A 12,276-nucleotide genomic window follows, 5' to 3' on the forward strand; every position below is an offset into this window, starting at 1 on the left:
TTAGGTCACTAGAGGCATGGCCTTGAAAGGAAGGAAGGAAGGAAGGCAGGTCTAGAACCCTAGTTAGCTCCTGGAAGAGCGGGCTGTTATGAAACAGCAAGCCTGGCTCATGAACTCTTGGTTTTCTCTCTTACATGTAATCTCCTCCTGCTGCACATGGTGCCATCACGACCCACCTGCTTTGAGGGAAACAGCCAAGGGGGCTGCAAACGAAAGGCAGGGCGGAACAAACGCCGGTGCTCTCGGACCTCCAGACTGTGAGTTACATCAAGGACCAGGCTTGAGCATCTCATCCAACAGAATATGGACTAAGACATAGTCCTACAGCTAGTGAGGGGGAGCAGCACCCCTGCCTCCAAGCCTAACCACTTTAACATTCTCTCCTCTGCATCCTTAGCATGTCCTAACCAGCCACTCACTCACTGTCAGAAGAGCTGTAGCCATGTATCACTTCTTGACCTGGAATGGAATATGGCCAGTGAAGGCGCCTAAGGGGATTTGGGAAAAGAGGCAACTTGCCCAACTTCTGCATCTCTTGTGTGCTCCAAATAGCTCCCGGTAACTTGCTTCTGAATCGCAGGTCCTCAGACTACAATCCCTAGACTGTCAGCATCACCTAGAATCTCTCGTGGGTGAGGAAAGCAGGTGCAGAGTATGTCTGAAACGGGCTGCACCAAACTCTGGGGGTGGGGCTCAACAGCACATGTTCACAGGAGCCCTCCAGGTGTGTTACTGTGTGGCCATGAGGCATCCTAGCAAAATGTTTTCCCGTAATTTGTTTCACTGTGCTCTACTGCCTAGGCACTGAGAGGCCATAGCAGCTGAGGCCAAGTCAGTCCAGCTTTTGCTTGAGCTGGCAACAGACGATGGTACCACCATCCCATGATGCTGGTTTAGCAAACCTGCAGAATGTAAGAGATGCAAGAGTTAAGGAGTCATATAGACTTCTGCATAGATTCAATGGAGAGCTGTAGCGACCTGAGAAAACAATGCATGGATGAAGCTGTAAGGATGCAGCCTAAGTTGAAATGGAGACTTGATGTTGGAAGATGCTAGGAGGGTGGAAGCTGCAGGTAACGAGTAGAGCCAGCCCTAGGAACAGGCTAGGTGGGATATAACTGGGAAGGCTGCAGGTGCAGGGCTGCTCAAGCCCACTACAGCTCAGTCATACCATCACCACATGCATGGGATGCTGGAACTGAACTTCAGGACTGAGTGTTGGCCCTGCTGGGTTTGGACTTGCTTCGATTCCATCCTTCCTTTCTGTGTCCCCATTCCTGCCTTTTGGAATGGAAAAGGCCATTTGAGGACTGTTTTAGTTTTGTTTTCTGTTGCTGTGATAAACACCACAACCAAAAGCAAGTAGGAGAAGAAAAAGTTTATTTCAACTTATAATTTTAATTTTTTTATGTGTCTGTTTTGTCTGCATGTATATTTTGTGCACCAGTGTGATGCCTTGTGCCAATGGGGGGCCAGAAGAGAGTCAGATCCCCTGGAAATAGTTACAGATGGTTGTGAGCTACTATATAGGCTCTGGAAATTAAACCTAGTCCTCTAAAAGAGCAGCCAGTGCTCTTAATTGCTGAGACATCTCTGTTCCCCACTCCTCCAACTTATAGTGTATAATAGTCCATTATAAGAAAGTCAGGGCAGGAACCTGGAGGCTGGAACTGAGCACAGACCATGGAGAAATGCTGCATACTAGCTTGCTTCTCACAGTTTGCTCAGCCTGCTCTCTTATATGTTATTCAGGAACATCTGTCTAGGAATGGCACTGTCCAAAGGGCTGGGCCCTCCCACATCCATCATTAATCAAGAAAATGCTCTACAGACTTGCCTACAAGCCAGTCTGATAGAGGTGTCTTCTCAATTGAGGTTCCCTCTTCCCAGATGACTGTACCTTCTGTCTAGTTGACAAAACACTAGTTAGGACAATGACAAAGCTGTAGACTTCCCTTGAGGGGTGGCAGGACCTGGCTACTGTCTGAGGACCCTTTACAGGATATGATGCTGGAGAAGTGCAGCAGCCTGGTGTTCCCTGGGTGCTGCACAAGTAAACCTGAGAGAATTTGTCAGTGATTGTATGGATTTAGGCTACAGTGTACAGCAGAAGACTTCAGAACCTAAGGGAGGGGCCCAGTGGAGACGAGCCAGGAAGACAAGGACAGACATTGTTGGAATGTTGCAGTCACTAATAGCAATACATCAAATGAGGAGATGGTTGTGTTACTGGGACTCAGGATCAAGGCCAACCTGAATAATAGAGCAAGACACCAAATCCTAAAACACAAGAAAACTTCCTATTGTAAGCAACATGACAGGAGCCAACATCCACACAGAACTGTAAGGAAAGAATGTCAAGAACTTTCAACAGAACTTCAAACTCTTCTGGTATCAGAAATCCCATAAATGTGCTGCACAATGTAGGGAAACACGTGGATATAGCTCACATGAGTCTGCATCAAATGTTCACACAGAAGCACCACAGAAGTACAGAAAAGGCATTCTGCCACCCACACCACACACACACACACACACACACACACACACACACACACACACACACCAGTATGGCCCTTGTGGAAAGAATGCATTAGAATTTTAAGAATGAGTTGGGCTGGGGATGCAGCTCAGAGGCACTCTGCTGGCTAAGCCTGTGTTCCTGTTCTTTTGTGTTAGAAGGTTTTTCCAGGCTAGGGCTGGAGAGGTGGTTCAGTGGTTAAGAGCACTGGCCACTCTTCCAAAGGACCCAGTTTCAATTCCCAACACCCATATGTTTGCTCAAACTATCTAACACCTTCTTCAGGCCTCCATAGGCACTACACACACAGTGGTGCTTAGATAAACATGAAAAAAAAAAACACCCATACACATTTTATATATATATAAATTAGAAGACTCTGGGGGCAAGAGAGGTGGCTCAATGGTTAAGAGCACTTGTTGGATTTATTCCCAGCACCTACATGGAGGCTCGTAAACCATCTGTGATGCCAGTTCCAAGGGATCTAATGTGCTCTTCTGCCCTCTGCAGGAACACATATGGAGCACATACACAAGGCAAAGCATCCATACATATAACTAGAAGGTTTGTGTAGTCACCCAAACCATCAACATTTAGACTCAAGTCAAAAGCACTCATCTTGAGAAGCAGCTGTAAATTCAGAATTCCTGACTGGGAAGGGGTGCCTCTTTGATCACTTTCAATGAATCTTCATACTTTTCTATTTGAGACAAGGCCTTGATCTGTAGCCCAGGCTGTCTTTGAACTTATATTCTATCCCAGGTTCATTTATATTCATGATCTGCCTGGTTCATCCTCCTGAGGGCCTGATCAGAGACACTACTATGCCCAGCTACAGATTTCTTTAATGTGAAAGTCTCAGTGAAATTCCCAGTTTTTACACTTCATACATTTATGGAAGAAAATGTCAATTAATGTAAGCTGATTTCCAAACAGAATGGTTAAATCCAGCTCTGGAAGTTAAAAGGTGTTCCAATGACTAAACATGATGATAACACCCAAAAAGACAGTGATGGGGGAAAAAAGATCACACAAAGAAAATGGCAGAGTCTCCTCCTGTGTGTGCTCTGCTCCAGGTTCAGTTCCCAGTACCCATATAGTGGCTCACTACCATAGTGCTGACTCCAATTCCAGGGATCTATTGCCCTCTTCTGGCCTCCTCAGGTACTGCATACACATAGGTGGGGGGGGCACGATGGACAGACAGACACACACACATATGTATTCAGGCAAGATACCCATACACATAAAAAATAAATAAAATTTTTTTTTTTAAGAAAGAGGGAAGCATCTAACATGGATGTACCTGTAATCTTCCCCTGCCTGATCTTCTGAACCTTGTAGCGAATGGAGGTCCCCACCAACAGGTAGACATCGTAGGCTGGATTCAGAAGGATGTTCTCCAAGATCAGCAGCCTGACTTCTGCAGGGCGAACATTCTTAGCACAGAGAAAAGGAGAAAGAGGGTAAGGTAGGGTGGGGAATGGGGGCAGGGGAGTTGGAAGAAAGGTTTAAGGCTTTTTTGTTTTTGTGGTGATAGTGGTATGCTCTGTGGCTGTGTGTGTGTGTGTGTGTGTGGTGGTTTTTTTTTTGTTTTGTTTTGTTTTTTGGTTTCTCTGTGTAGCTTTGTGCCTTTCCTGGAACTCACTCTGTAGCCCAGGCTGGCCTTGAACTCACAGAGCTCCGCCTGCCTCTGCCTCCTGAGTGCTGGGATTAAAGGCGTGCATCACCAACGCCCGGCCTGTGTGTGTGTTTTAAGGCATACAGGTGTTTAGCCTACATGTGTGTCTATGCACCACATGCGTGCCTCATTCCCACTGAGGCCAGAAGAGGGTGTTGGATCCTCTGGAACTGGAGTTACAGATGGTTAATGAGCTGCCATGTGGGTGCTGGGAACCAAACGCAGGTCCTCTGGAAAAGCAGCAAGTGCTCTTAACTGCTGAACCATCTCTTTAACCCATGGTGAGTTTTTTTGTTGTTGTTTTGTTTTTGTTTTTTTTTAAACATTTATTTTCTTTTAAATTACATGTACATGTGTTCCTCTGTGTGTATATGCCACGTGTGTGGATACCTGTGGAGGCCAGGAGAGGGAACTGGGTACCCTGTATCTTGACTTTGAGCCACCTGATGTAGTTACTGGGAACTGGACTTGGGTTCTCTGTAAGAGCAGCAAGCACTCTTAGCTATAAGCCATCTCTACAGCCCAATTTGTTCTATTTTTATGTAGTGCTGGAGACTGAGCCAGGACTGACCCACACTAGTTACACAGCTCAGGTACAGCTGAAGCCCCAGAACTCTGTTTTATCTTTTGACTACTACAGGCATGGAGAAACAGGATATCACTTGCAACCCCACACCCTAGGCCCCAGGAGAACCCCATAGGTATGGCACCAGGGTGCACTCAAAACTGCCACTGCCAAAAACACATGACTACTCGCTGTACATTACCCATGTTCTATCTTGATTTAAAGTGACAGTTACTACACAGAGAAAACAGAAGAGCCAGGAGCAATGTCTGCAGAGGCTGTCTACCAATGTTCAAGCCCTCACTCCACAAATGCTCAGAGGTCCAAGATGACCTGAAAGGGGAAGTATCGTGTGTTCTCAGTTCCTACTCCTGGTCTCTTCCCCAGCTCATCCCTCAGCCCCCACCCACACCTCAGGAAGCAACTTGAGAGACTGAGAAGAAGGAGGACAGGGCCTCCTGTCCAGTGTACCCTGAGTGTCAGATTCCGAACCAGGAGTTGTGGCTTTCATTGTCAGAGAAAACCGATGACAGAAATAATGCTCGTGGACAGAAGTGCCGACAGACCCAGAATGTTCCGGGTGGACTCATGGCCATCTTCCGTCTCCGTAGATTTGCTTCAGCACCCCAATGGCCTACACAGGTCTGGACTCAGGGCAGGTGCTGCCTAGCAAGGCTGGCAGAAAAAGCCTTTTACTAACTAGGGAGAGGTGAGGAGATGCAACCATCCACAAATGGCCACCAAGCCAGTCAGATAGTGGGTGTGCCCCTGCATCAGGTTGGGGAGCACTTCCTAGAAATGAGGTAACGCCTTCAAAACGGAGGAGGAGTTGCTGTGACCTCCATGATGATGATTTCTGGAGCCTCAACATCCCTACACCATGGCTCACATAAATCAAACAGAAAGATACAGAAGTCATAACACCCTAGAGCCGTTCTGTAATCCACTGTCTACCTTACTCCACTGCGGGGACAGCACAGTGGAGCCTAGGCCTACCTTGTAGACAGCCTCCTGAATTCGAGCCTTGAGCTTGGAGCTTCCGGTCTTCATCCCAGACACGAGGATTGTGTCGCCCTGCTTGGCTGCTTTCTCCATCTCTGAGATGTAGGAAGGTGGGATATACGTGGATTCCAAGAAGGTGAGGATTCTGAAAGGGGAATGCATCACGAGACCTGAACATGGAACTTCCCAGAACCCGGTGTGATGTTCACCATTATCAGGGTTTCCTTCTGAGGGCTGGATCCCGGAATAAGAGGTGCTGACGTCATGAATCACACTGCTTGGAAACATTAGACACACAACTTTGCTACTGTCTGAGTTAGAGCTGCAGCGCCTTTGTGGAATATACCGGTCTTGGGAATGGGCACTATATCAACACCCACACATGATGACATACACCGGAATTTGAGGCCATCAGCTGGATCTACAGAGAAGAAGTCACATTAAAAGGCAAGCCCAAGGCCCCAACTCAAAGAGGGTCAGTAATGCCGACCAGCTCAACAAATCAGTCACATACAGTGAACCCTCCTGAGAGCGTGCTGCCCAGCAGGCCTGGCTTATGGGCTCCCTACTTTGTCTTTCTTTCAGCTAGCAATTTATAACAAGGCCCCCTGCTCTGCCCAAGAAGAAACAACCTGCAGGACGCACTTGCAGTCTCCCCAGATCAACCCAGCGCTGTGGTAAGCTGTGGTTTATCATCGAGTAGCTCAGTGACAGAGTGCAGTCTAGTATGCACAAGACCCATGCCCAGCATACCACCTGGACTGTCATTTTCCTAAGTGTCAAGACCCTGAAAATCAAAGAAAGACCAAGGGACTTTCCCAGGCTGACAGACAAAAAAGAAAGAAAGAAAGAAAAGTGACAGCATGCAGTATGTGACCCTGGGTTGCTACCGTAAGTTCTGAAGATAGCATGCACCTGGGTAAATCTCCTGATTTTTAAAATAATATTTAATTTTGTATGTGTGTCTTGCCTGCATGTATATCTGTGCTCTGTGTGCATGCAGTGCCTGTGGAGGTCAGAAGAGGGTGATGGATCCCCTGGAACCAGAGTTACAGACTGCTCTGAGCTACAGGGGTTCTGGGAACCAAACCTGGGTCCTCTGGAAGAGCAGTCAATGCTCTTAACTGCTGAGCCACCTCTCCAGCCCCAATTTCCTGATCTTGACAACTGTATTGTAGATACTCAATATCCTAATGGTAGTGAAAGCACAGTAAAATGATCAAAGTTGACAGGACATCACCCTGGCACTGGGCCCTCAAACAATTTAGGGAACCTTTTCTACACTACACTGGCATTTTCTGTAGGTTTTAAATTGAATCACTCCAATGCCACTCCAGCCAACAGATAGCTAGCCTTCAACCATGGCTTTAAAGGTAAGGAGCATGTCTCAGGAAAGAAACTTAAAAAAAAATTTCGTGCGTGCGCACGTGTGTGTGTGTGTGTGTGTGTGTGTGTGTGTGTGTGTGTGTGTGTGTGTTCATGTCACGGCTCAAGTGAGAAGGTCAAGAGGTCAATTCTCCTTCTACCATGTGGCATGCCATGGGGACTCAGGTCATCTTGGTGATGAGTCCCTTTGCCCACCAAGCCATCTTGCTGACCCAGAAGGAACTTTCCTTCTGTCAAACGTACCTTTGACTCAGCATGGGCTCAGCAGCTCCCATGCTGGATAAAGCAGATCTACAGAGATCTGAGTACAAATGCCAATCAGCCACTTACCAACAGGCCCTTTCTCTCCAAACCTCAGTTTCCCTGGCTGGAAAGTGGAAAGGTCAGTGGAAAGGGCATAGGCCAGATGGCTGCTGGGGGAGGGGTGTAATGAGTCCAGATGCTCTGACACCCTCTCTTTATGAGTCTGTCTACACTCCATGCTGGAGACCCAGCCTATCCTAAGAACTTTTTTTGCTGCTGGCCTTTCCTCTTAGCTAGAACTTGCCTCCCCTTTAACTTGCTCACCAGGGAAGCACTTCCCTCTAGGGCCACCCACATGTCCCTTGCACCCCAAGGCAGCCTTCCAGAGTTCTGTGTCTTCTTTGTCCAGCTAGATATCCCGACCTCTCTGACAAGTTCCCACAGAATACACCACAATGGATCACAGAGGCTGCCTGCATGCTTGGGAAGCACTAAACTCTTCCCCAATTAGTCACTGTGGGCACCAAGCATCCTGGGAGCTGCCCTGGCCTCTTCACTGACAGGAGGAAGCCTAAGGACCTCCAATTTCCTACATCCACTCAAAGGTGGCCAGGCCTTGTCACAGAGCCTCTTACCGTAGTGCATTGTGGGAGTCTGAGAACCCGTTGGCCTCTGTATCCTTCACAATTGTCCAGTCAAAGACCAGTCCTGCAAGGGTGCTGAAGGTGTTCCCTGAGAAAGAATTCAGAGGCAGAAATGCATGAGTTTGCTCCCTACGGTCCAGGGACAGGGAGATGGCAACTTTGACTACATGCAGCCACGATGCTCAGCACCACACCCCTGCAAGGCACACACACACCATGACCTCCATTTCAGAAACTAAGGCTCAAAGAAATGGTGACCATAATAGACTGAGCCAAGATTTGAACCCAGGCCTGTCCCTCCCCCACTTAACCTTGAACCCTCTGTAGGTGTAGATACCTTCGGAGACCACTGAGACCTAGGCCATTAATCAACCTCCTTGTCATTTATTGAAGAAAGAAGGCCTCCCTTAGAGGTACAGGAGCATAGGAGTGTATCAAGGCAGCAGGGGCCACCAAGGGAGGGCAAGGCAACGCTTCTCACCACACTGGAGTGAAGAATCAGGGACAGAGGGAGGAAATGGAGACAAGATGCAGAACATAAGAGCATGTTCCCAATGGCCTGTTCAGCCTGGTCGAATCTCCTGAGTTTGCACCCCTCCAAAGCTCATCAAATTATAAAGCCATCACCTGACAAGGTCAGGTCCTTCATGGCCCATCTCTGAACACTCCTGCACCTGTGTCCAAGTCAACACGAGCCTATGAGACAGTTCAGACCCAAATCATAAAACAATAGGATCTTTATTTAATCAGACTACCCTGAATCTCACCTTCTTCACCCAAGATCTCAAAGGCCAAATCGGAGGCTGGAGAGCTGGCTCAGAGGTTAAGAGTGCTGATTGCTCATCCAGGAGATTCAGGTTTGGTTCCCAGCATCCAAATCAGGTGGCTCACAACTGCCTGTAACTCTGATGCCCACTGGATTCTGTGGGCACCTGTATGCAGGTGGTGTAAGCAATAAACTCATGCAGGCACACACACATACATAAAGACTAAACTAATAAATCTTTGTTTTTAAAGCCCAAATCAAACCACAGTTAGCAAAAAAGGCAGAGAAAGGTGGCCTTTGCCTTTACTTCTCAGGGGAGACTAGAGGAAGGGAGGTCTCTTCTTAAAGTTCCTTGGGTGTCTTTCCACCTCTGACAGGTAAACCTCCAGAATGGATGAAAGTATAGGGAGGTGTTGAACAGATGAAAAGTTATGGTTCTCAAACCCTAAAGAAGCCCCTGGACTAAAGTAGCTTGTCTCCCTAACACCCATGAGGTAGATACTGAAATCCACACCTTGAACTCGCATGGCAAGGACACCAGACATCTTTTCATCATACCCCAGAGACAAGGTGCACATCACCTCATAGCCCAGCCCCTTTCTGTGACACAGCTGGTACCACAGGAACCTCTTCTTTCTCCCCCTCCCCATGGTGAGCACAGACAGCCCAGCCCAGCTGATTTCTAGCTCCCTCGTGGAAGAACCAAGCAGGCTGACCCTGCAGGATGCTGATGGAGACTAGAGGCTATTCTATGATCCCTTTAAGTTATACAATCACTACCAGACATTCAATATGATAACCCAATGGGTAGTCAGCTCCTTGACCATGGTCATTTGCATATCCAAGAGTACTCTGAGAGTTCTTCCTGGTTCACTCCAGACCTCTTCTCTCTACTATAAAATGGGAACAAGAACTCCACCTTAAGGATCTATTGGGTCAATTCAAGAAAGTGTCTCCAGTGGGCTACAGAGATGGCTTAGTGGTTAAGAGCCCTGTGTACTGCGCTTAGAGAGGACCTGAGTTTGGTTCCCAGCACCCACATCGGGTGACTCATAATCACCTGAACTCCAGGTCCTGACCTCCAAGGGCCCTGCACTCCTGCACACAAACCCGACACACACATAAACATAATTCAAATTAAATCTTAGGGCAGAACGTGTCCCCAGTGAGCAGGAGGGAGAACGTGTCCCCAGTGAGCAGGCGGCAGAACGTGTCCCCAGTGAGCAGGCGGCAGAACGTGTCCCCAGTGAGCAGGCGGCAGAACGTGTCCCCAGTGAGCAGGAGGGAGAACGTGTCCCCAGTGAGCAGGAGGGAGAACGTGTCCCCAGTGAGCAGGAGGGCCTTACGAGGAGGGCAGGGGGGGCAGATAACCCACAAGGGCCCTGTCTCGTAGAATGTCTGTGGCGGCTGGCGCATATGGCTCCTGGGCTCAGTTGTTATCACCTCTCTCACCCCACCCTGCCTCCCAAGATGAAGAGACAGAAGAAGCTAGGGCTTCTTAAAGTTCCACCAGTCCAGAAGGATGTGCGTGGGGAACTGACTGGAATTTTCCAGGCTTCCTGTGTATGCAGATGTGGGGCTCTCATTCAAAGGTAGTGGAAAGTGCCAGAAGGTTAGAAGAGAAACAGGAGACCCTTCCTAAAGTATGGAACCAGCTGAGGGCATGCTCCCTCATGGTGAGAACTAGTCCAAAGATGACAACAGGTCCTCAGGGGGACCTTGAAACCCTGCCCTGCAATTTGGGGCACAAACAGGCCAGACACAGCCAACTGCTGGTTCTTCCTGCCAGCCATTGCACCCCCACCCAGCATCCCACCTGGGTTGGGCTCTAGAGAACTCGAGTCTTATCTCTCCTTCCTAAATGGGTGGTCCTGCCTTACACATGCACCCAACCCTCCCCACTGAGACTCCCACAGGTAGAGGGTAGAAATGGTTAAGAACGAGGACAGGGAACAGGAGGACCCAGGGAACCAAGGGCCAGGGAAAGGTGGCACAGAAGCCATCCCAGGATGCATGAAGGAGGCAAGGATGCAGCACCCTGAATTGCTAAGGCTCCATGTCACCAGCACACACTCCACGGTGCAACCAGAGTCCACAATTATGAACTTCCAGACAGCAGGATTTGAGCATGAAGCCAAGTCTGGCCCCCTTCTGAATACAGGACCCTGTGTGAACCTGTCCTGTGGGCAAGGTGGACCCTGATTACTCCTGACAAAATAAAACCAGAGGAAGCCATATAATGACCCCCACGCCATGGCCCACAGCTTGCTAAGAGGAGAGAATGAGGGAAGCACCACCAAATAAGCCTGCCCCAAGAGTGACGTGGGGGTGGGGTGGGGTTGTAGGTTTATAGGATGCAAAAGGCAAAATGGCCTCACAGACCAGGCCCAGAGTCTTGCTTCTCCACTTGAGAAGTAGCTATGAGCACCATGTGTACAACTCACAGAACCCTTGACCCAAAGGCTCACAGTCAAGAGACCCAGGAGCTCAGACTTCAGAGGACATACCTCTTCTGTCCTAGTCTACAGGACAGAAGGGAGGAGAGCCTCAGAAAAACATTATGCAACTCAAATGAACAAACACATGTCCAATGCTCACTGGCTCCAAAGTCCAGAAGCAGTGGGAAGAATGGAGCCAAGAGCTCAGCTCAACAAGGTAAAACAAGCCCTGAGTATCATGGCCAGTAAGAGCTGAGAGAAGTCAGCGAGAAAGGGCAAATTCCACCTGGGAAGTCAGGGAGAAGCCAGGGAGAAAACCTGAGCAGGAAGGCCTAGAGGATGCAGGGCTTCTGACAGCAGAGAATTGGGCCCAGGCCCTCCATCTCAAAGATACAGCACAGCACAGGGAGGTGAGCATCTCTGGGGACCTGGAGCATGCTCAGTTCCATTTCACTGATGCACATGGTACATGAGGGATGAGAAATTCTGGAAACACTGCAAACAGCATCATGTCAAAAGGGCAGTGTCTTAGTTCCCAGTTCTTAAACTGTAGCTTGTCATCATGACTGAATGTGGGGTCCACAAAAAAAATAAGCCGGGCGGGGGTGGCGCACGCCTTTAATCCCAGCACTCGGGAGGCAGAGGCAGGCGGATCTCTGTGAGTTCAAGGCCAGCCTGGGCTACCAAGTGAGCTCCAGGAAAGGCGCAAAGCTACGCAGAGAAACCCTGTCTCGAAAAACCAAAAAAAAAAAAAAAAAAAAAAAAAAAAAAAATACAACAGTGAAACATTTTTTACATGGGGACAATGACCAGAAAATAATCAAAAGTTCAAATGTGGAATTGTCACGTTATGACACTTTACTACAATCTCAGTTCTGAACATGCAACATGTGCTCTTTGGTAGGCTTTTTGTTCTGTTTTGTTTCTAATGAAACAGGGTCTCACTGTGTAGGCCAGGCTAGTGTTGAACCCACAGAGGTCTACCTGCCTCTGCTGTCCCAGGCGTGGGCAACCACATCTGGCTAACATG

General features: G+C 48.5%; 1 protein-coding gene across 1 annotated transcript in view; it reads right to left on the reverse strand.

Moving 5' to 3' along the window:
• The window catches only part of Nup210 (nucleoporin 210), a 96,806-nt gene that overhangs the window by 64,834 nt on the left and 19,696 nt on the right, over positions 1–12,276 (reverse strand). Inside the window, exons 4-6 of the mRNA XM_028854718.2 lie at positions 8,034–8,130; positions 5,764–5,914; positions 3,828–3,960 (exon numbers count right to left, since the gene is read on the reverse strand). Coding sequence (XP_028710551.1) covers positions 3,828–3,960; positions 5,764–5,914; positions 8,034–8,130 — 381 coding nt within the window. The remainder of the gene's footprint in view (positions 1–3,827; positions 3,961–5,763; positions 5,915–8,033; positions 8,131–12,276) is intronic.

The sequence above is a fragment of the Peromyscus leucopus genome, chromosome 3, assembly GCF_004664715.2.
Source record: "Peromyscus leucopus breed LL Stock chromosome 3, UCI_PerLeu_2.1, whole genome shotgun sequence".
NCBI classification, from domain to species: domain Eukaryota; kingdom Metazoa; phylum Chordata; class Mammalia; order Rodentia; family Cricetidae; genus Peromyscus; species Peromyscus leucopus.